Genomic DNA, 24,881 nt, shown 5'->3' on the forward strand with positions numbered 1-24,881 from the left:
GTGATACTTGAAAGGACATTGGTAATTCTTCAGAAGAGTGCTGGACAAAATGACCACCAGTGGCCACCTGGATCCAATCCCAGGTGTAGAGATGCTGATGGTGATTATCAAGGAAGAACATGGTTTGTTCACGGTTTCTATCATACTCAAGTTCTGTTACCTGTTGTATATTCCCTTGAGTTGGACCAAGATGAATATCTATTAGATGCTTCATTGGGGAGAGTAGAAGAGAGAAATCGGACATTTACTGCAGCCCTGCTATAGCTAGATATATTGTAGGAGAGGAAAATAATTGAAATAATTAGCAGGTATGACTGCCCCCCTTTTCCTCGTCCCCAAGAATGGCGACTATGGGAGTTCCACCCTGAGCCCCCTTCTCTTCAACGTTTACATCACGCCTTTAAACTATCCGGCGGAGGAGCTTGTAGCTAAGATCATAGCTTACGCAGATGATACTCAGCTCCTCTTTACGTGGAAGGAAAAAGACTTGTTCCAGACTTAGCCAGAAACTGTCGCTCAGCCGTTTTTGGCTGGCTCCCAAGTGCTCAGCTCAAATGCAATGAGGACAAATCTGAGGTCCTTGTTTATGGGTCTTTCACTCCTTGTTTTAGAGAAGAACTTTGGCCCGCAGACTACCCCAGGCCGAACTCAACTGGCAGTCCGGTAAAGAATCTTGGGGTCTGGTTTAGTGAGGACCTCAAATTCTGACCACAGATAAAAAACAGGCCGGAGTGTGCTTCCGCACCCTGAAATACCTGAGAATATTTCTGCCATTGCTGCCTAGATCGGCTAAGGAAATGGTGACCCAGGCCCTCATTTTGTCGCGGTTTGATTACGCCAATGCGTTATATATTGGCCTTCCCGGATACCAGCTAAAAAAAGCTGCAAACTATTCAAAACGCAGCAGCAAGAGTGCTGTTGGGCATCCCGGGCAGATCAAGTACATGGCAACACCTCCGGGATTTGCATTGGCTCCCTGTGGCACAACGCGTTTTGTTCAAGGCCCTTACTCTTGCTCACAGTGCCTTATACAAATCTGGGCCGCCATATCTGAGGAGACGCTTTGACTTCTATGAGCCCAAAGACATCTGAGATCAACAGCACAATGCCTTGCAGTTCTCCCCCGCTACCGCCTTTCTCGAACAGGGGGTATCTCTCTTTCCTTCAAGGCAGCCAATGCTTGGAATGCCCTCCGATATGAACTGCGACACACTCAGGATCTCAGGCTGTTTAAAAAGCAGTAAAATACCTTGCTTTTTATCTAAAAGCCCAACCCTTCCTCCTATCACAGTCTCTCTTGTCTTCTGCAGTTGGCACTTGCGCCGGGACAATCTTGAGTATCTGTGCACACTACAAGGCTGAATAACATAACAAAGCATAACAATAATGGACTACTATTATCTCAGCACTCTGCTTTAAAATGTATCGTGCAAAAAAAACCACAGTTGATGGACAGAATGCAGAACAATGTCATACATTCACCCCAGTACAGAGATCTGGGCCTAAATCCATCGTTTTTTTGGACTCCACACCACCCCAGTTCAGACATGGCCATATGCAAATCAGTCTGACCCTGTGCCTCATGGGAACAGTACAGCCCGAACTGCCAAGCCATGCCTTCCCTGGACCGGAAACAAGCTTCCGAGGACCGGTTTCTAACATTCCAGCCGTCTTCAGCTTGGCTTGCTTGAATCCAGTGGAGTGGAGTGCATGGGACTCACGTCTGAGCATACCCATCCCACTCGGGGTGACAAATGCAAAAAACCAGTTGATGGATAGAATACAGAACAATGTCATACATTCACCCCAGTACAGAGATCTGGGCCTAAATCCATCGTTTGTTTGCTTGATTCCGGTCTAGGAAAGACATGGCTTGGTAGTTCGGGCTGGACTGTTCCCATGAGGCACAGAGTCAAGGCTGATTTGCATATAGCCATTGTCTGACTTAGGGTGGTGTGGAGTGCAAAAAAACGATGGATTTAGGCCCAGATCTTTGTACTGGGGTGAATGTGAGACATTGTTCTGCATTCTGTCCATCAACTGTGCTTTTTGCAATTTTCACCCTGAGTGGGCTGGGTATGCTCAGACGTGAGTCTCAGGCTCTCCGCATCACTGAGTCAAGCTATCCAGGCTGAAGAAGGCTGATAGCCAGAAACCGGTCCTTGGATGCTTGATTCCGGTCTAGGAACGACATGGCTTGGTAGTTCGGGCTGGACTGTTCCCATGAGGCACAGGGTCAAGGCTGATTTGCATATAGCCATTGTCTGACCTAGGGTGGTGTGGAGTGCAAAAAAACGATGGATTTAGGCCCAGATCTTTGTACTGGGGTGAATGTAAGACATTGTTCTGCATTCTGTCCATCAACTTTGTTTTTTGCAATTTTAAAATGTATCGTAGCCTTTTCCACGAACAAGCATAATCACTTTTTGGATATGAATGAATATATCATGTTTGTTACATGATCATACCTGTGTATGCCGGACTCATTGAGCGCTGTATGTCTGGGGTCAGGATACGAGATATTTCACGCTGCCTGTTCTTGATGTATTCGTTCTGGTCCAGGACGAAGTTACGTAGCTGAGAAAAAAACACAATAAATACATAAAGAACAAAGTCTCACATATTGAATCACTCATTTAGTACAAACAGCTACCAACCTAGGATATCCAAAACTAAAAGTGTATCCACAAAGCGACTTGTGTGACTAAGAAAGGGCATACTCAATGATGACTAAAAGAACAGAAAACCTATATGTGCAAATTACAGAGTTGTGAGCTTGAACTGAACAAACAATCACTACACACTAAATCACCAGTAGGGACTACTGTCCGAAGTTTCCAATGCTAGAGAGAAGCCCTAGACCAATGTCATCATTCCTCAGTAATTCTTCTTTTGCATCTTGTCTGGTACTTAATTTGGAAGGAGGGTCAAAAAGGAGTATTGGTATCATGCAGAACACAACAGACTGAATGTACCAACTGTTAAGGTAAAAAATATTTTCAAGCCTGTGAGATGGTACAAACACCCAACAGTGACATCTGACAGTACACACTCACTGTAAGCTTCCTTCTCTGCTAGAAGCGCACTGGTACAATCATCTGTAATTTATTTAGATCTTGGAAAAAACAGCAAGCTTCCCTACATCCCAAGACGCAATCTTTAATCTATGCATTTAAGTTGTTACAAAAAGATATAATTGCTCGTTGAATAAGTATCTTTTAAAAGTAATGGATGTCAAGCTTTTACAAATGTTGGCATATGGAAGAGAAATCATGCAAACAAAAGAGTTCCAAACCATCTTCAGTTTGCCCAAATCTAGCTCGCAACATCAAGTACGGTTGCAATTTGAGCTAAAAAACCTACAAATACAAAATTGGAATGCTGTTATCAAACTCTGTTGGTCATTTTGTGCAGCAGTCGCTGAACAATTTATGCTGGTCAGAAAAATAGAAACAAAAAAAGAAAAATTGAGGGGTCACCGATTATCGCTGGCAATAACAAGGCCTTGGAATCAGTGAAGCATTGTCTGTGTCCATTGGAAAGATTGTTGTTCGCCAGGATAAGTAATGCAGTGACAAAATTGAAGTTAGTCTTATTGGGTAAATGGGCATTTGCAAAGAAAGGACACGCCTGGACAGTCACAAACACATTTCAGAAGCTTGAGCCCCAAGCTTTTCTGATCGTTCAATTTCCATCGAAAATAAAACATCACTTCATGATGTATCTATCGCCTGGGACAAATTATTATATAGGATTAGATTTCTTCCTGGAAAAACTGCTCTACCACTCCAAATTGCAGCTTATGTGAAAACAAGTAAGAATCGAAAACCATATATTCTGCACCTGTCCAGTCTTGCTTGGACAAAGATGAATTTGCTTAGGCCACCGCTTATGCAACTGCATATTTGTACATGTAGGTTGGCAGTTACTGCCTGAATGAGTGGAACTTCAAACCACTTATTTTGTCAGGGTACTAAATTCCTGAACCCGGCATAGATCTCACCAAGGGTGGCATAGCAAAAAGTTCCCAGAAAGAGGGAAGGAACTAAACGGGGAACATCCTTTACAACGAAACCCTTACAACGCTGTAACATTACAATGCAGGTTTAACAACGAAAGTCGTTACGACTTTCGCTGGAGCGCGCTCTAGGATAGGGAATAGTTTAATTTACTATCCAACACCTTCCCTACTATCCACGGGGACTGGAGTTGGAATAGTAAATTAAACTATTCACTATCCAGCGCCCCCCAACGCAAGTCGTTGTAACGACTTGCGTTGTAAAACCTGCGTTGTAACGGTACGCGTGGTAATACCACGCGTTGTACATCCAACTAAACAAGAGAGACTATGACCTAGTCAAAACTGCTCATTTGTCTGGCTCGACATGCAGTTTGTGATACCAAGCTTAGTTGCTAGTAGATATTATATGTACAATAATTTGAGTAATCACATTTTTAAGGAATTAGGCAACTGTTTTGATATTTGGATATTTTTAACATGCAGAATTTGTAATATATTCTAATAAATGTTATTAGAACAAATGTATCAAGGGGAGTGTGATGGTCATCTTGACTTGTAATGATTTTGTAATGGTTGTAACTAACTATGCAATAACACTTTAGTTACTTACTTATATCAGACTCTACTCCACATTATCCACTATCAAGATGGTAGACCTAATTCTAAGGACTACCTTCTCCTGTACAGTACTGCATAGCTTTGTAGAAATGCCCCCCTTTTATAAATACATTACAAACAAAAACACATCAAAGACTCATCTATTATCCCCGGTACATAGATCATAGATGAATATGTTACTTAAGGCTCAAGCATCTACATAATTTAATATTCAAATGGATATTCTCGAGTGCAAATTTTCTACTAAAACATGTAACAAGGTAAGCTCACTTTCCTTATATAAAAGAGGGCAACAGGGGAGACAATGTTGCTCATCCCTATTGTAATGCATTGTAATGCACAAGATCTGTGTTGTTCCAAAACACTGATTCCACCCGTAGCCATGATGTGTTATAGCTAGCCCCGGCAACTATTGGTCATAGCACAAATTTCTACAAGAAAACAGCGGAGCACCCCAAATGTGAGTTGTTTAGGCAGAACAACGCACTTACATTTGGGGTGCTCTGCTATTTTTCTGTTTACAAGTAATTTACGCTCACTTTTCCCCTTAGATTTCCCTGTCGCATAAAAGAGTTCAGATTTTAAGCTTGTTTTTTGTCTTGTATTTTCACACTTACAGGTGTTTTTAGGATTTTAGGATGAGTGGCTCAAAACTCCAGCTTTAATGGCAAGGTCATCAGCCAGTCATTCAAGTAAGAGAAGACATGGGCTCCTTGCCAGCCAAAATGAGCTGCAGTGGGCATCAGAAACTTATGAACGTCCTGTGGAGCCAACTGCAACCCAAAGGTCTGCTCCATGTCAATGAGTGAGCTGCACCGGATCGTTGCCTGGTAAAGGGAGCTGTCCTGGTTGCAGATTGTCCGTCTCTGGGGGCACTGACAGAACTAAGGCAAGATTCAAGGAACCCCGACATAAACCTGCAGCCACCACTTATTCCATTATAGAAAGAGAGGACAAACTACCAGTACTGCATGTAGTAGTCTGTTTTCCAAACATTTCAAATTAGAAAAAATCGGAAATAAAGATAAATTCCTGGTTAAAATCCAAAAATTAATGTGACATTATTAAAACATGTAATACATGAAAAATGGTACAAAGAACATGAATGCATAGAATGCCTATGTACATAATACCAAATATTTACAATACAAGCCCCAACATACAAAACGAAGTTGCAGTGCAAAAATGCATAATAAAGTGCAAAGTGCATCATTAAAAATCAATGTCAGAGTAGACCCAATAAAGATTAATAATAACAGTTATTTGTGCAAAATATGCCATATTGCATGACCCCCCCCCAAACGTCGGAACACTAAGCTAACCTTGACCAGGTGAGTCTTCTTGTTCTAAGTGGAAATATCTGGAGAGCCCATCGGCATTGCCATGACCAGTACCAGGTCTGTGTTCCACTGTAAAGTCCATCCCCTGTAGGGAAATGGACCACCTAAGCAGTTTGGGGTTTTCACCCTTCATCTGATTTAGCCACAAGAGGGGCTTTTGGTCGGTCTGAATCTTGAAGTGAGTGCCAAACAAGTATGGCCTCAGCTTCTTCAGGGCCCAAACCACAGCAAAGGCCTCCCTCTCAATAGCTGACCAATTCTTCTCTCTAGGGGTCAGCCTTCTACTTATAAAAGCAATGGGCTGGTCTTGACCATCAAAATTCAGTTGAGAAAGAACAGCTCCCACACCCAACTCAGAAGCATCTGTTTGGACAATGAATGGTTTGGAGTAGTCCGGACTCTTGAGGATAGGCGCCGTGCACATGGCCTGCTTTAGGTCATCGAATGCTTTTTGACAGCTTGCTGTCCACTGAACCTTTTTTGGCATTTTCTTGCTTGTCAGATCGTTTAATGGTGTCACGATGGAACCATAGTTCCTGACAAACTTCCGGTAGTATCCAGTCAGTCCCAAGAAAGCTCGAACCTGAGTCTGGGTGGTTGGAGGAGCCCAGTCCCTGATTGACTGTATCTTGCTCTCCAGTGGCTGAACCTGGCCTCCACCTACAAGGTGGCCCAGGTATACAACCTGTGTCAGCCCTATCTGGCACTTGGTGGCCTTGATAGTGAGACCTGCTGCTTGCAGTGCCTCTAACGTCTTCCGCAGGTGGACCAGGTGATCCTCCCAGGTGGAGCTAAAGACAGCGATATCGTCAAGATACGCCGCGCAGAAGTCATCCAGCCCAGTAAGGACTTGATTCACCAACCGTTGGAAGGTGGCAGGTGCATTTTTCAGACCGAAGGGCATCACCACGAACTGATAATGCCCACCAGGGGTTGAAAATGCGGTTTTAGGTTTGGCGTCCTCAGCTAACCTGATTTGCCAATACCCAGCTGTCAGGTCAAACGTACTTAGGTAGTTGGCCGAAGCCAATCTATCGATAAGCTCGTCTGCCCTTGGTATTGGGTGGGCGTCAGTCTTAGTGACTGCATTGAGACCCCTGTAGTCTACGCAAAACCTCATCTCTCTCTTACCACCCTGGGTGTGAGGTTTCGGCACTAGAACTACGGGACTAGCCCAAGGGCTATCCGAGGGCTCAATGACTCCCAGCTCCAACATTTTCTGCACTTCACTCTTGATGCAGTCTCTAACGTGATCAGGCTGCCGGTAGATTTTACTCTTCACGGGCAAGCTGTCACCAGTGTCAACCTCATGGGTACACCAATCGGTCTGGCTGGGTGTTAGAGAAAACATATGTCTGAACGACTGAAGAACCTGTTTACAGTCGCTCTGTTGATGTTCGGAGAGGCTGCCACAAAAGACAACACCATCTACCGATCCATCGTCAGGATTCTGAGTGAGCAGGTCGGGGAGAGGGTCACTCTCCTCCTCCTGTCCCTCATCTAGGGCCATGAGCAAACTCATGTCCTTCCTGTCGACATATGCTTTTAGCCTGTTGACATGGAGCACCCTGTGGGGGCTCCGGGGAGTTCCCAGGTCGACCAGGTAGGTGACCTCTCCCTTTTTCTCCAGGATGGTGTAGGGCCCGGACCACTTGTCCTTGAGTGCTGCTGGGGCCACTGGCTCCAACGCCCACACCTTCTGTCCGGGCTGGTAAACAGTCAAGACAGCCTTTTGGTCATGCCAAGCTTTTTGGAGTTCTTGGCTGGCCTTAAGGTTTTCAGATGCCTTTTCCATGTATTCAGCCATCCGCGAGCGGAGGCCAAGCACATAGTCCACTATGTTGGTTGCAGGCTTTTTGAGAGGTCTCTCCCATCCTTCCTTCACCAAACACAGGGGTCCCCTTACAGGATGCCCGTACAAAAGTTCAAAAGGGCTGTAGCCAACCCCCTTCTGTGGGACTTCTCTGTAGGCGAACAAGAGGCAGGGGATCAGGACGTCCACTCTACGCCGAAGCTTTTCCGGTAGTCCATGAATCATCCCTTTTAGGGTCCTGTTGAATCTCTCAACAAGCCCATTGCATTGTGGGTGATAGGGTGTAGTGAACTTGTAGTTAACACCACATTCCTTCCACATAGCAGTTAAGTACCTCGACATAAAGTTTGCACCTCTGTCGGAGACGACCTCCTTAGGGAAGCCCACTCTGGAGAACACTCCAACTAGGGCTCTTGCCACAACAAGGGCTGTAGTGGTCCTAAGGGGAATAGCTTCAGGATACCTGGTGGCATGATCCACTACCACCAGTATAAACTTGTGCCCTGATGCTGTAGGTGGTTCCATGGGACCGACGATGTCGATCCCCACCCGTTCAAAGGGTACCCCCACCACAGGCAGTGGTATAAGGGGGGCCTTTGTCGTGCCACCTGACTTACCACTGGCTTGGCAAGTGACACAGGAGCGGCAAAACTCCTTGGTATCTTCGTTCATGTGAGGCCAGTGAAAGTGTGAGACGAGCCTGTCCCACGTTTTCGTCTGGCCCAAGTGACCTGCTAAGGGAATCTCGTGGGCCAAGGTAAGTAGGAAACCACGCTGAGACAAGGGTACAACCAGCCTCCTGGTCATGCCAGGCTTGGGGTCTCTTGACTCAGTGTACAGGAGTCCATCTTCCCAGTATACCTTGTGGGTACCTGTGGCGTTCCCAGCAGCCTCAGCAGCAGCCTGCTGTCTGAGGGGTTCAAGAGAAGGGCAGTCTAACTGGTATTCCCCGGGTCTTCCCTTGAGGGTCCCCCTGAACCCAAGAATTCAACTTGATCAAGTTCGAATTCCCTAGGCTCAGTTTCCCGCAATTCCTGTAGGTCAGCCTCCTCCGAGACTTGATCCTCGACCTGGGGCAAGGGGGAAGGCGCAGCCTTAACCCTACTGCTCTTTTTCTTGGGAGGTGTCTGGTCCTTTGTTCCAGGATCCAGCACCTGTTCAGTGGGGCATTTCCTGACCTGTGACCTAGTCACGGCGAACACATGTGCTGGCAAACCTAACATTTCCATGTGAGTCCGGTGCTCCACTTCTGACCATTGTGACGACTCCAAATCATTGCCCAACAAACAATCCACTGGGAGGTCTGGACTAACTACAACCTTCTTTTGGCCAGTTACCCCTCCCCAGGAGAAAGCTACAATTGCCATACTGTGATTGGTAGTGACATTGCTTGCATTGGTCACCAGGAATTCTGTACCTGGCATGATCTGTCCAGGGTCCACAAAGTTAGGCGTCACCATGGTGACGCTGGCACAAGTGTCCCTATAGGCCTGAGCCATCTGTCCATTTATGAAAGGCGTCTGTCGGTATTTGCCCAAAGAATTGGGGCTTACGTCAGGGGACACATCCACGTCCCCTGTACTGACAAGGACAGCCTGAGTGAGTGTGCCAACTAAGTTGTCACGCCCCTCAGAACCCAGGGTTAACCCTACTAAACCCTTGGGAGGCGCACTACCACTGCTGACTGTACTAGGGGGCACATGTGCCTTAGGGGCTGCAGTGGCAGGAGTCTGCCCTCCTCCTTTCTTGGTGCACTCACTAAACCAGTGAGATTTACTTTTACAGTACTGGCACCATCTTTTGGATTGGCCTTCCTTCTTCTTTTGGGGAGCCTGACCCCCACCCTCTTTGGGTTGTTGGGGACCTGTCGAAGACTTCTGGTCACTTTGTTCCCCTTTAGAATCTTTACCCTTCTGGTCTGCTTTCTTCTGACCACCTTGATTCTGGCCCTGGTTCTGTTTAACTCTTGTTCGAACCCATCTGTCTGCCTTCTTTCCCAATTCTTGGGGAGAGGTCAGATCTGAGTCGACAAGATGCTGATGCAACAACTGGTTCTGACAATTGTTTAAAATTTGCTCTCTCATCATCAAATTATACAATCCTTCGTAATCAGTAACCTTACTGCCCAGCAACCAGCCCTCAAAAGCCTTAGTGGCACAATCGACAAAATCAGACCAATCTTGAGACTGCGTTTTCTGGGTATCCCTGAACAGCACCCGGTACTGTTCAGTGGTTAGGCCGAACCCTTCAACGAGCGTATTTTTCAAGATTTGGTAATTGTTAGCATCCTCTACCCTTGTGGTGAGGAGCTTGTCTCTTCCTTTTCCTTCAAAGGAGAGCCACAAGATAGCTGCCCACTGACTCTGGGGAACGCCCTGCACAGTGCAGGCCCTCTCCAAAGCAGTAATCCATTTGTGGATGTCGTCCCCTTGTTTAAAGGGGGGCACTATCTTACCAAGGTGTTTCGTATCGAAACTCTTTTCCCTATTACTAGGTACATTGCTGCCACCAGTGGGGACTACCCCACTTAATTGTTGCTCTCTTGCAAAGGCAAGCCTCTCCTTGGCCAGGGCAAGTTCTTCCCTTTCAATCCTTAGATTAGCTGCCCTTTCCTTAGCTTCGTACACTCTCCTCTGGGGGGACGTCATCCCTCTCTGAGACGAGTTGTGAGAGCCATTGGTTTGAAGGGATCTGCCAGAGCCTCTTGACAGAGATCTGGCTCGTCCGTTCCCAATGTTAAGCTGACCTGATAGTGGCCCCAGGGGTCCCCCAGTACCGCTATCATGTTTGCTTAAGTTGGACCTGCTAAGTCTGACGACTTCTACCTGTCCCTTATCTGCCTCATCCCCAGAGAGATCCTCATCCTCCTCCACATCCTCGTTCTCGGTTGCGAGGTGAATGAGGTCAGGATCATCTCGGGTTCCCTCGAGGGGAGGCATGTCTCCTTCTGGATTAGAAGAGCTACGAAGTTTCTCAGCTCTTCTGGCATCATAAGTCTCCAAGAGACCAATCAGAAAGGATGTTGTGGGGTTAGACCCCTGCTGAATCTTCCTGGAGTGACACAACCGTCTCAACTCCTTGAAGCTCAGCACAGTATATCCTGAAGGGATGACCTGTGGAGGGTCAACTGACACAAGGGGAGACCCAGAGTTTCCTCCTTTGTCCGACATACTGTTTCTAGTGTGGTGTAAGTGATGCACCTACCTACACTATGTGTTTACCTACTGTTCCCTTGCTAAGAGTTGTAGCCAAGGTGTGCTAAGCCTTGAGGAGCTACAACAGCTGGTTCAGTAGAACTCAGAGTATTCTAAGCTTTTAGTTATATGTACTAACAGTACTTGTGCGATCTTTCAACAAGATATTCTTAGGATACGTGTGGTAAAACAACAGCAAGCTCAAATCCCAACCGCTGCTCACCAATGTGAGAAGTTGGCCCGATATGCAACGTTCGCTATTCTAGCGACCGCTATGTATCGTTCCAACGACCCTTATGGTGTTTGGTTGTAAGTCAACCTATAGACCAGCTATCCTAGTAGCGTGGATACGAGCAGTCTAAGGCTAAAGACTCGAGAGGGCGTGTTAAGCCAGCTGTTTACCACACATGTACCCCTTGAACACCCAGTGAAAGGACACCACACAAGTGTTATGAAAATAAACAGGATATTTATTAAGAATCACAACAGCCCTGTACTCTTTATGAGGACAGGGTACTAAGCACAAACCAAATCTCTTTAGCAAATACTTCAAGTGCACAATTAAAACAAGTGTCCGAGGACACGGAAAGGTTAAGGTCTCGGGCGGACCCGATAAGGCAAGTCGGAAGCGAGGGACTCGGGACCCTAGAGTAAGGAGGCTATGCAGGCACCGAAATGCCGAGTTACCTAGCCACGAGGGCTGCGGCTGCACAAGTCTTACAGGCGTCGGGGTCTTCGCTGACGAGCCAGGAGCCGGAAGAAAGAAGTTGCTGGCCGGCGACCAGTGCTGAATAGTTCGTAGAGATCCAAGCCTGGATCGGAGATTGATGAAACCTGAAAGCAGAGGGGACCAAGTTCGTACTACTAGCCAGTAGTCAGAGGGTGCCAGGAAGGCACCGGTTGGCCGTCACCTCGACTAGGTGAGTGGGCGACGCTAGGCTCTGCAGTCTCACGGACCAGGAGGCGTTGTCGGCGACCACGGTGGAGGTGCGAGCTGTCCCACGAAGGATGATGCTGTCGGCGTCGCTGGGCCCAGGATGGGGCAACAAGCCTTGGCAGATCTCAGGGCCACGGGGTGGGCCTAAGATGGCGTCTTGAGTGGACCAGGAGGGTCCGGGGTGCTTCTCGCAAAGATGGAAGCAAGGGCCAGTCTGGAGCAACCAGACCAGCAGTGATGATTCTCGGATGTCGTCACAGAAGGGCACAAGCCAGCGGCGAGTGACCAGACAACGTGCTGAGCAGCGAGCAGAAGGGCCCCACGCAGATCGTGGAGATGCTGGGAGACTGCACTTCGGTGCTAGAGCGGCTCAGGGTCGGGGCTTCTCGGACCCCAGAGCACTCACCAGAGAGTTACCTCGATGGTCGTGCTGGTTTTTAAGAGCGTGCAGGTTCTGATGATGGCCGGTCCCTCGAGGTCTCGTCGCACCCACAGATCACAGCTGAGCTGATGACGTGGGTAGAGGTCAGAGGTGCCAGGGAAGCCGGTTCTCGTCGAGCTGGGCCGTCGGATCCTTGAGGAAGGACTTGCAGCAAACCGCAGAGTTCTTAGTTGGTGCCCGCTGATGCAGGGTGACTACTCCTTAGCCACAAGGGAGAAATCTTGAGAAGAGTCTTGAGTGTCCTTTCGTAGAAAGTAGTTCTTGATTCAAAGATGATCTAATTTGGAAGGGTCCCCGCTCCGGTCTTTATCCTAAAGAAAGGGGTGGGTACATGACTAGGTCCTGCCCTAAGGGTGGGACCAGGAAGGGGGGTAGTTACGCCCCTCTCCCCTGCCGGGCTTTCCCCAGGCCAGGGCTGTCGCCCCTGGAACTGGTTCTAGCCGGCAGATGCGTAGTGAGCACCGGGGTGCCACTCCGCAGTCACCTTCTCGCCAAAGCCCTACCTACCCAGAATACACAAACCCTGTCTGGGACGGTGCGAACAGCGCCCTCGACAGGAAACCCTTTGTCCCAGTGCTCCTCGCTGGAAGGACTCCCAGCAGCAGGAGGTCAGACTTGTGTCTGTGGTGGCAGCATCCATTTTGTGGAGCTGAGGCTTCAGTTAACTTTAACCGGGGTTCACAGTTACGTACATGTCGTGTCCCTCTAGAAGGGTGGGATACTAACCTCATCGCCAGAATTGGTGAGAGGGCAGCACCCCGATTCGTATGACACCTTACTCGACATGCTTTGATAACGCGATACCGGAGTTACTGATATGGTACGCGTTATCATGGAACAGCTATTGGGTCTTGATTCCGCAAGCTGCAGCCGGGCTCGGCTCGGGCCTGAACCTAGCTCATACGAGCCCACGCACTCTGCCTTCAGGATTGATAAGGCCTGCCATAGGAGTGACTGATAGGGACTCGGGTGTCCATTGTATGGTTAGATATAGGGCTACTATACCTAAAGCGAAGGGTGGTTACACGTCTTCGCCCCAGCTGTCGTGCAGCCAGTTGTGTCAAATTTAAGAGGCCAGCCAGGGGTGGCATAATACATGCTGCAGCCCCTGGCGGCCCTGGGTACGCCTATGCCCTGCGTTACGGGGTCTGATAAGGTGGCCCAGTACCAATTGGTAAATGCACCTAGGGTACATATCGTAATTTAGAAAGAGAACAGCCAGGCTGTGGGTCTGATTAGCAGGCCCACAGCCAGAGAAAGTCGTAAACCAGTGAAACAAAAGCAAAAAATCTGGGTGATCATAGGATTGCAGACCCTACTCTCCTACATGAGCATGTAGGAGAGTAGGGTCTGCAATCCTATGAAAAATCTGGGTGATCATAGGATTGCAGACCCTACTCTCCTACATGAGCATGTAGGAGAGTAGGGTCTGCAATCCTATGATCACCCAGATTTTTTGCTTTTGTTTCACTGGTTTACGACTTTCTCTGGCTGTGGGCCTGCTAATCAGACCCACAGCCTGGCTGTTCTCTTTCTAAATTACGATATGTACCCTAGGTGCATTTACCAATTGGTACTGGGCCACCTTATCAGACCCCGTAACGCAGGGCATAGGCGTACCCAGGGCCGCCAGGGGCTGCAGCATGTATTATGCCACCCCTGGCTGGCCTCTTAAATTTGACACAACTGGCTGCACGACAGCTGGGGCGAAGACGTGTAACCACCCTTCGCTTTAGGTATAGTAGCCCTATATCTAACCATACAATGGACACCCGAGTCCCTATCAGTCACTCCTATGGCAGGCCTTATCAATCCTGAAGGCAGAGTGCGTGGGCTCGTATGAGCTAGGTTCAGGCCCGAGCCGAGCCCGGCTGCAGCTTGCGGAATCAAGACCCAATAGCTGTTCCATGATAACGCGTACCATATCGGTAACTCCGGTATCGCGTTATCAAAGCATGTCGAGTAAGGTGTCATACGAATCGGGGTGCTGCCCTCTCACCAATTCTGGCGATGAGGTTAGTATCCCACCCTTCCAGAGGGACACGACATGTACGTAACTGTGAACCCCGGTTAAAGTTAACTGAAGCCTCAGCTCCACAAAATGGATGCTGCCACCACAGACACAAGTCTGACCTCCTGCTGCTGGGAGTCCTTCCAGCGAGGAGCACTGGGACAAAGGGTTTCCTGTCGAGGGCGCTGTTCGCACCGTCCCAGACAGGGTTTGTGTATTCTGGGTAGGTAGGGCTTTGGCGAGAAGGTGACTGCGGAGTGGCACCCCGGTGCTCACTACGCATCTGCCGGCTAGAACCAGTTCCAGGGGCGACAGCCCTGGCCTGGGGAAAGCCCGGCAGGGGAGAGGGGCGTAACTACCCCCCTTCCTGGTCCCACCCTTAGGGCAGGACCTAGTCATGTACCCACCCCTTTCTTTAGGATAAAGACCGGAGCGGGGACCCTTCCAAATTAGATCATCTTTGAATCAAGAACTACTTTCTACGAAAGGACACTCAAGACTCTTCTCAAGATTTCTCCCTTGTGGCTAAGGAGTAGTCACCCTGCATCAGCGGGCACCAACTAAGAACTCTGCGGTTTGCTGCAAGTCCTTCCTCAAGGATCCGACGGCCCAGCTCGACGAGAACCGGCTTCCCTGGCACCTCTGACCTCTACCCACGTCATCAGCTCAGCTGTGATCTGTGGGTGCGACGAGACCTCGAGGGACCGGCCATCATCAGAACCTGCACGCTCTTAAAAACCAGCACGACCATCGAGGTAACTCTCTGGTGAGTGCTCTGGGGTCCGAGAAGCCCCGACCCTGAGCCGCTCTAGCACCGAAGTGCAGTCTCCCAGCATCTCCACGATCTGCGTGGGGCCCTTCTGCTCGCTGCTCAGCACGTTGTCTGGTCACTCGCCGCTGGCTTGTGCCCTTCTGTGACGACATCCGAGAATCATCACTGCTGGTCTGGTTGCTCCAGACTGGCCCTTGCTTCCATCTTTGCGAGAAGCACCCCGGACCCTCCTGGTCCACTCAAGACGCCATCTTAGGCCCACCCCGTGGCCCTGAGATCTGCCAAGGCTTGTTGCCCCATCCTGGGCCCAGCGACGCCGACAGCATCATCCTTCGTGGGACAGCTCGCACCTCCACCGTGGTCGCCGACAACGCCTCCTGGTCCGTGAGACTGCAGAGCCTAGCGTCGCCCACTCACCTAGTCGAGGTGACGGCCAACCGGTGCCTTCCTGGCACCCTCTGACTACTGGCTAGTAGTACGAACTTGGTCCCCTCTGCTTTCAGGTTTCATCAATCTCCGATCCAGGCTTGGATCTCTACGAACTATTCAGCACTGGTCGCCGGCCAGCAACTTCTTTCTTCCGGCTCCTGGCTCGTCAGCGAAGACCCCGACGCCTGTAAGACTTGTGCAGCCGCAGCCCTCGTGGCTAGGTAACTCGGCATTTCGGTGCCTGCATAGCCTCCTTACTCTAGGGTCCCGAGTCCCTCGCTTCCGACTTGCCTTATCGGGTCCGCCCGAGACCTTAACCTTTCCGTGTCCTCGGACACTTGTTTTAATTGTGCACTTGAAGTATTTGCTAAAGAGATTTGGTTTGTGCTTAGTACCCTGTCCTCATAAAGAGTACAGGGCTGTTGTGATTCTTAATAAATATCCTGTTTATTTTCATAACACTTGTGTGGTGTCCTTTCACTGGGTGTTCAAGGGGTACATGTGTGGTAAACAGCTGGCTTAACACGCCCTCTCGAGTCTTTAGCCTTAGACTGCTCGTATCCACGCTACTAGGATAGCTGGTCTATAGGTTGACTTACAACCAAACACCATAAGGGTCGTTGGAACGATACATAGCGGTCGCTAGAATAGCGAACGTTGCATATCGGGCCAACTTCTCACAGTAAACATAATCATATTGCATCTATGCATATTTTTGTGCAAATCAGCGCTATTTGTAAACATATGACTGTAGCAGCATATTTGTGGGGCAAAGACTGTTTGGTATAGATACCACAAGATTATTGTTTTTTTTTTTTTCTTTTTTTTTTTTTCTTTTTTTTTGTCCTCATTAATCACTATTGATTCCAGATGTGGCCACCTACAAGAACACAACAGTCCGTCTCAGGTTAAAAACCAGGCAGGGTATAGATTGTAACAACACAAGGTTGAACACTACCCTCAGAAAGATATGCCTTCAGGGGTCACACAATGAGGAATCAAGACCTCCATGCCCGGCTGATGGGGCTAATATAAACCAAGGACACCAAACAAGAGAGTCCGGGTATTCAGGTTCGGAAGCCCCAACAGTGAATAATCATTGGACCGGGGAAAAAAAAAACCAAAAAAAAAACCCCGGGCTTCAGTTTACCCATACCAAACGGTGCCAAAAGGCTCTCTTAGCCTGGTTACCAGATCTTTCTAGATCTATTCTTGAAACATGTAAAACCGAGATCTGCCAATCTAAAAATGCAGGTGGTGTAACCTCTTTCCACTTTTTGCAGATCTCTCTCCGGGCAAGCAAAGCAGCATAGAACAAAATAATTTTTGCCTGTCCTTGGACCTCAGGCGAGAGCCCAAAGATAACCATAGCCAAATCAAAAGTAATTATAGTTCCAAGAGCATCTGAGAGAAAACGGCCAATATCTTCCCAAAAAGGTTATTGTTGTCACATATCCGATTATGTAAAAAACATTTTTCCAGGAAAAACAGAGAATGCCTATTGTCTATGTCCTCAGAGAGTTAGCGTTAGCCAAAAAAGATAATAAACCAACAAAATTTGTGAATCACCGTGAATCATTGTTGAAATAATGAAAAAGAAAGATTGCGTGCATAAACCCAACAAGGAGATTTAAAATTAATCATATGGGGAAGGGCGGCAGCCTACCGAGACTCTCTTAACCAAAGCAATAAGAAAGGGGGGGCCAGTGCAGAACTAAATCACAAAAATACATGTAGGTTCTCCGTGTTGTTAAGACCGTTTGGGGATCTGCTATCCAGCTCAAGAATAAAATGAGATTCCATTCTTCTAAGCATCTTGATCCTATCTCCGCCCCTTCTTGGTTTGTCAATCGCAGAGATAACATAATAGGACAAGCACTCCAAATTATTATTATGTACAGCCTTGAAGTGCCTGGCCACCGGATAGGCTGGGTCATTATTAACGATGGCTCGTACGTGCTGGAGGATCCTAACATGCACCGGCTGTCGTGTACTACCGACATATCTTAATGCACACGTGCAAGTTAAAACATAGATGGGAAATTCAGTTTTGCAATTGTATTGACCCTTGATCTGAATTGGGTCAGGACTGAACGGCGTATAATACTGCCGGGTACTTTTGCCAAATTTGCAGGCCCTGCAGGAGGTGCAGCGTTTAAAACCTGACCTAGTTTTCATCCATTCCTGTTTTTTCCTGAGTTCAGGAAAGTCATGGCAGATGTGGGACCTGAGTGAGGGGCCTTCCCTAAAGGTGACAATGGGCGCTTCAGCAAGTTGGGGTTTCAGTACTGGATCTGTTTTAAGGACTGGCCATCTCTTAGTCACAATAGATCTTATTTGTCTGGCCTGTCTACTGTAAGAGGTTATGAACCTAGGATTTGTGGTGTTGTCATCAGTTGTTGTAGAAGTTTCAACAGTGTTTTTGGTCTCCAATAAAGAGGCACGGGATCTACATTTGGTTTTTTCCACTGCTGTTTTTAACACAGATTCACAGTAACCTCTTTCACGAAACCTCCCCAAGGCCTCTGCAGTGCAAGTTTCGAGATCAGAATCTGCACTGCAAATTCTCTTAATTCTTAAGAGTTCACCTAAAGGGATATTATCAACTATATGCCGAGGATGTGCACTGCTGGCGTGAAGAATACTGTTGCCAGCAGTGCTTTTCCGATGTAGCTTAGTCGCTAACTGGCCATTACGAATAAAGACTTTCACATCTAAAAAGTCAGCCTCACAGTCACTGATGGAACTCGTGAATTTGAGATTTTCATTATTGATATTGATAGAATCAATGAACAATTCTGCACCATTCCTGTCCCCCTGCCATAACAAAAAACGTCATCAATATAACGAAGCCAAAGCAAAACATGATCGGAAAAAACTTTGGCGTGTTGCCGCCTGAGGACCTGCTCCTCCCACCAGCCCACGTGTAAACACGCGTAGCTGGGAGAGAAACAGGCCCCCATGGCGACTCCACGCTTTTGCAGATACAAATCACTCCCAAATAAAAAGAAATTGTTGTTAAGACACCAGGATGTTAGCTCAATTAATACTTTGTTGTGTTGGTAACAATTCATAGGCCTTTTGCCAAGGAAGAAGTCCAATGCTTTCAGGCCGGACATATGCTCTATGCTCGTGTAGAGCGATTCAATGTCTAAAGTAATCATGAGCATTCCATCATTCCACTGGGTATTTTGTATTTTGGCAAGAAGATCACCTGTGTCTCTCACATATGTTGGTAGGTCCTGGACTAGGTCTTGCAGGAAATAATCTATGTACTCTGTGACATGCTCTGCCACGCCCGCAATTGCCGAAATAATCGGTCGGCCAGGTACCGGTCTAGTCAACTTGTGGATCTAGGGAGTAAATAAAGTTTAGGCAAAACAGGGAATTCAACATGGAGGAACTCAAATTCTTGTAAGGAAATCATGCCCTCCCTTTTGTACTTGAATAACAGTTTCTTTAGTACATCCTTGGAGACTTCAAAATGTCTCATGTTAGTAATGGAGTAGCATGCATTATCACTTAACTGTCTTTTGGCTTCCTCAAAGTCAAAAAGTCAAAAAGATTTTATTTGTGTTGGTACTCTACCGAGGACCACAAATATAACATAAGATAAAAGTAAACTATACATACGATACGTACATAGAAAATTAATATAAAGTTAACATGGATTTAAAAAATTTATACAAATTATAACATACAAATTCATTTGGGGGATTTATAACCGTTGCTAAAATTTCTTTTTCCTTTGTTAACCTGCAGGATCTGTAAATCGATGATAAATACTGAGCGCGAGCTGCTACCACTTTAGAGTTAGGGCAAACAAACAGTAAGTGCTCCACAGTCTGCTCACCCCCTAGACATAGCAAACATAAGTTGGATTGATCTCCGGGTAACCATTTTGATTTATAAACCTGTACAGGTAAGATCCCAGCCCGATACAAAAAAATTACCCTCCTTGCATTATGTGAGAGACAAAAGGAGATATATGGCTGTATACGTTTATACTCTATGATGGTAGTAAATGGCTTGAATGTTTTTAGCCTGCAGATATGAGCGGAGTCCAAATCATAACTTACCCTAGGTGTAAAACATTTAAGAAAGAGTTTTAGTTGTGACGCGGACCAAGTCTGCAGGATTTCTGTAGAGATTTCAGCCATTTGAAATGCCACTGACATGTTCGCTGAGAAAGTTTGTTTAACCGTATCTGTGCCAAAAGTCTCTTTTTGTGTCAAAAAACGTAGAGTTCCCTCCGTGGCATGGAGTAGCTGGTAGGCCCATCTAATTATGTTTGCCACAGCAGTGGCAAAGGCGCTAGTAATTCCAAATTCCAGCCTTAGAACCTGAACTGGAGTAGCTTTCGGGACCTTCATTATTTTTTTCAGGATTTTTCCTTCCTGACGGTCCATGAAGCCCCATTGTTGAATTGGAATGTGTTCTGTGGCGTAAGACAGAACCGCTGGTATTTTAGCCCTGTATATTTTTAATAGTGAGGAAAAATGCCTGCTCCCCGTGGCGTTGTACAGTCTCGTTAGTGCTCCTGCATGCAAGTCAGATTTTTTCGTTAACTTTTCTATATGCATTGTATTTGTTAGATTCTTGGAAAGAACCCTTCCAAGATAGATATATTCTTTCTCTTCATCGACCTTTTCCTCGCCAAGCTTCCAGATATATTTGACACTTTTCTTCCTCCCAGTAAAGGCCACGACTTTGGTTTTTCTTACGTTCGGGATTAAGAAATTGTCATTTGAGTATTTGAACAAAATGTCCAAAGATTTTTGTAGACCATATGGTGTGAGGTCGAATAGGACGATATCATCCGCATAGAGCAGCAGGTGTACTCGTTGTTGACTGATTTTTGGGGGCAGGCTGGAGCCCTTTTGTAATTGATTTGGTAAATCGTGGAGATATAGCGAGAACAACATTGGAGCTAGGAGACAACCCTGTTTTAGGCCGTTTTCGGTGTCTATTTTTTTCGTTAGTCCTTTTTGGCCCCCCATTTGAACACGACACCATGTCGTTGTGTGGAGACTTATTATTGCCTGTAGCAGGTGGTCGTTGATTCCCAGACTCCTCAGTTTATTCCACAGTGTGGGCCGATCCACTCGGTCGAATGCTGTCGAGTAGTCTATGAAAGCCATGTAGACCGTCTGTTTTCTTCTTGTGACGTATTTGTCCAGAAAAAACTGGATGATTGCAATATTGTCCGTCACAGAGTGTTTGGGCCGGAAGCCTGCTTGGACCATGGGTATCAAACCCATCGAAAAAGCCCAGTTTTTTAGTTGTAGTAGTACCTCTGCTGCAAATATTTTCCCAGTGGCGTCCATCAGGGCAATTTGGCGGTAGTTGCCTGCGACAGTTTTGGAACCTTTTTTATGAATAGGGATAATGGTACTCCCTTGCCAAGACTTAGGAACCTGACCCGTGGAGAAAATATAATTAAAAAGTGGGGTAAGAAAGAGGCTCCATTCCCTAGAGTTTGTTTGTATGGCCTTTATAGGGATTTGGTCGGGACCAAAGGCTCCTGAGCTTCTTGCCCTCCGAATGTGGGTTTCGACCATTATTGTCGTAGTTGTTGGAATTGTTTTTTCAATAGCTTTTACCTTTGCCTTATCTGGACTGCTTGCTTGTAGTTTGCCAAGATTTTTTTTATAAAGCTCAGCCAGGTAAATTTCCCACTCTTTCGGAGGGACGGGTACTGCTTGTAGTTTCTTTTTTGTCCCGGATAACTTGGCTATTATGGACCAGTAGGTTCTTTGGTTTGCTTCTTTGGCAGCAATTTGTAAATCTACCCAATTACGATCTTCAAAGGATTTTCTCTCACGTATTTTTTCTCTCCTGAGTTGGTTTTTCAGTTTGTTTATTTCTTTCTTTCTTGTGGGAGAGAAATGTGAGTATTGGGCACGTATCAATTTGTTTATGATTTTCTTTGTTGTTGAGTTCCCTGGTTTGTTATTATTTTTCCTTTTTTGGATTATATTAGTACTTTGAAGATTCCTTTCAATTATTACCTCCTTGAGTTCAATGAGCATGGTCTCGAAGTTTTCTATAGGGTCATCAGAGTATAAGTTCCTTAAAAACTGTTGATGATCGACCAGATTTGTCATTTTGCTCAGAGAGGAAGGATTCCAGAAAATACGTCTCTGATCGCTGCTTACCAGAGTTTCCTTTCTGCCGAGGGTCATCACGCCTTCTTCTGCAGACGGAACCAACCAACTGGTTGCAAGTTGCATGATTGCATGGTCGCTCTCTGAAGAAAAATTAGAGCACAAATGGAACATTGTTTCGTGCTGGTCTTTACCACAGATAATATAGTCTAATATAGATGGTCTCCCGTTTCCCTGTCTTGTATACGCTGCCGGGATATCGCCTTTCACGTTCCCATTAAGGATTGTTCCGTTTATGGAGAGGAGTACTGCTAACAGTGTTTTCCCTCTTTTGTTGGATCGAATACCATCGGGAAATTGAGGGATAACTTGTTCCATGCTTTCTTCTTCCAGGATTTTTCCCCATTTTTTTAGTTCTGAGTTGGAAATTTTCCCATTGAAATCTCCCATAATTATATAGGGTGAGGGGGTATGGGTTTCGATTATTTGTGTGATAGTTTGCAAGATCTCATCATATAAGCTGTCGTAGTTTTTTCCTGGAGGGGCATATACGTTGAAAAGCAGTATTGGTTTAGTGGTAATCTGATTGTAGGCTTTCATGGACAATTTCATACATTGCACGTTCTCACTTTTAGTTTCCACTATCTCTTGTGCCCACGAGTGATCCTCTCTCATTAAAAAAGCCAATCCCCCTTTGGCGTGGCCCCGGTTTGAGGCTTTAGCACAGATACTATACGCATAGAAACCTTTTTGTGATATGGGCTCTGTTGCCCAGGTTTCTTGCAGGGTCAGTATATCCGGCTGGTTACTGAGAACCTCTTTCATTTTTTTCTTTGTTCTACCAGCGATGTTCCAAGATATGATCTTAAGACCTTGGTTAAACAGGATATTTTAGATGGTTGGTACCTTTGTTATAGTTTAGAATCCCAGGAAGCCAGGTCCATGAGTTCTCCATTTTATTTTCTGCATATTTTTCCTTTGATTCCATATGCCATACTTCCCTTTCGCCTTTCTTTACTCGGATTTTCAGTATCTCTTCTCTTTGATCAATTTCTCTATTTTGTATACCCTCTATGTGTCTTAATGTCCCCAAGGATCTTTGTCCCTCGTTTGATTGCAGTGTGGATAAAAGAATCGTGCTATAGTTGGAGGTTGGAGGTTTTTTATTTCCTTTAAGCACAACTTTATCTATTACGTCATAACCGAATCGGTGTATTATCTCTTTCTCCTTCAGAATTATACTTGGTATCACTGGAGACCAAAACGAGACTGTTGCGGTTTTGGTTTGACCTCGCGTTGGAAATGACACCAAGTCAATGTCCCTACTTGTCATATTCTGAAGAGGTGTTATATTCTGTAGAAGGTATAGAATCCTACTTCTGTTAAGAGGGATATTATCAGTAGGGAATAATTCTTCAAATTGCAGTATCTTAGATTGCGTGGCGTTCCTGTAGTCGTTTTCCTTTTCAGAAGAGATTTTTTCTGCAATTTCATCTATTGTCATAGAAGCTGATTTTACAGGGAAATATACATCCGCCTTTGGGTTCAAGGACTTCGTTTTATCCTTAGTTGTTCCGATAGGGGATTCTTCTTTTTTACTCCTACACGGAGTATTTTTCTCAACGTCGTTCTCTTGTAGTTCTTTTTGTGGCATTATAATTTTTTGGAATTTCAGTTTTCGTGCTTGCTTTTTGTGAATCCTTCTCATAGGTTTTTTCTTCCTTTTATTTTTTCCCTTTAGCGTAACATCCTTAGTTGAGTTTGGTGTCATTTCTCCTGAAGATATTTCAGTTTTAATCTCTATGTTCGATGCCTCGCCTTCGTTTACAGAGTCATTGTCAGGTCTTTCCGTTCCCAATTTATTGAAAATTGGGAATTGTTTTTGTTTTTTCGGAGGATTTTCTCTAAACAGACGTTTCAATGAGAATACAGTGGAATCATTGAGATAATCCTTTTTTTCCTTTTTATCGATTAATTTGAAATCGTCGTATGATGTCTGAGTAGATGAGTGGCAGATGGTTTGCTTATTATCATTTGCTTGACGTCGATTGGTATCCTCTTGATTTCCTTCTATATTTTTAGGGGACTCCTTTTTTCTTTTCTCTTCAACTAAAAATTTCAGAATACCAATTTGAACGTCCAGAGTTTGGTCAGAGTTCTCGAGGATATTACCTAGGAAGGAGAGAACTGATTCGAGAATCTCTTGTAATGTAAAGAGGGCCTTAGATAAGGGAATAGAAGATTTTTCAGGAATATTGGTATCTATTGAAAAGGGGTCTAAATAGGAATCTTGGTCATGTATAGAAAGTTTTTTTGAATCTGTATTTGTTAACTTTAACTCTGGACTGTTTTCTCCTGCTTTTTGGTTGGGAGAACATGAGTCTTTTAGAAATTGAGGGCTCCCATTGCCCTTTATCAAGAGAATATCAGAGATCAAACTTTTTTGTTCTACTGTGTTGTTTAAAATACTCAGATCTTCTGTTTTGTGTACACCCTCATGGTTTTTTATAGGTGTTGATGATTTCACCGTGGAAGAATTGGAATTTTCAGGTTGTTGTTTTCTTATTATGAAAGGAGACTTGTTGTTAAACACAGTGTCACTGACATTATGAGACATAAGGGGGGATGCTGATAAACAAGATCGATCTTCCAAGCTTCCTGATGTTAAATTTTCATTGACTGACATTGTTTTTTCCGGTTTCTTTTTTGCCGGTAGTGACGAGAAGTATTCACTGATAGCTGGGGTGAGGCTGTTGCGGCCGGCTTTAACTCTTTTATCGGTAGATTTTCTAACGGCTTCCTCAGTTCCCATACGTTTCATGAAAATTGTCCGTGAGCGCAGTTTCTTAAGACCCATTTGTGAGGAGACACCCACGAATGTCACAACACGGGAAGTGAGGGACAATTGTTACCTTTCTTTGATGTACTTACGCTACAATGGTCACTTTTTATTCGTATTACTAGAAACTAGATGTTAGTGGGGTGACCCGTCCCGTCCTCAGTCGTCCCCGGACGGCCACAGACGGTCCCGCCCTTGTCCCGGGCTTCTCCCGGCGCTCCCGCGCGCTCCCGCGCAGCGGGAGTTGTAATTCCTTTTTAGGGGTTGTACCGAGGGGGCGTGGCCGGCAGGGAGAGGAGCCCAGCTGGAGACGGGCGCGCGGAGACTCCTGGACAATGGAGTCCTCCGCTGTACCTCG

The 24,881-nt window shown here is 46.1% G+C and overlaps 1 protein-coding gene across 1 annotated transcript in view; it reads right to left on the reverse strand.

Moving 5' to 3' along the window:
* NUGGC (nuclear GTPase, germinal center associated) overlaps positions 1–24,881 on the reverse strand; it is a 1,233,257-nt gene that overhangs the window by 313,386 nt on the left and 894,990 nt on the right. The window contains exon 20 of the mRNA XM_086966431.1: positions 2,469–2,577. Coding sequence (XP_086822557.1) covers positions 2,469–2,577 — 109 coding nt within the window. The remainder of the gene's footprint in view (positions 1–2,468; positions 2,578–24,881) is intronic.

This window comes from Lissotriton vulgaris, chromosome 4_1 (genome assembly GCF_964263255.1).
Source record: "Lissotriton vulgaris chromosome 4_1, aLisVul1.2, whole genome shotgun sequence".
Lineage (NCBI taxonomy): Eukaryota > Metazoa > Chordata > Amphibia > Caudata > Salamandridae > Lissotriton > Lissotriton vulgaris.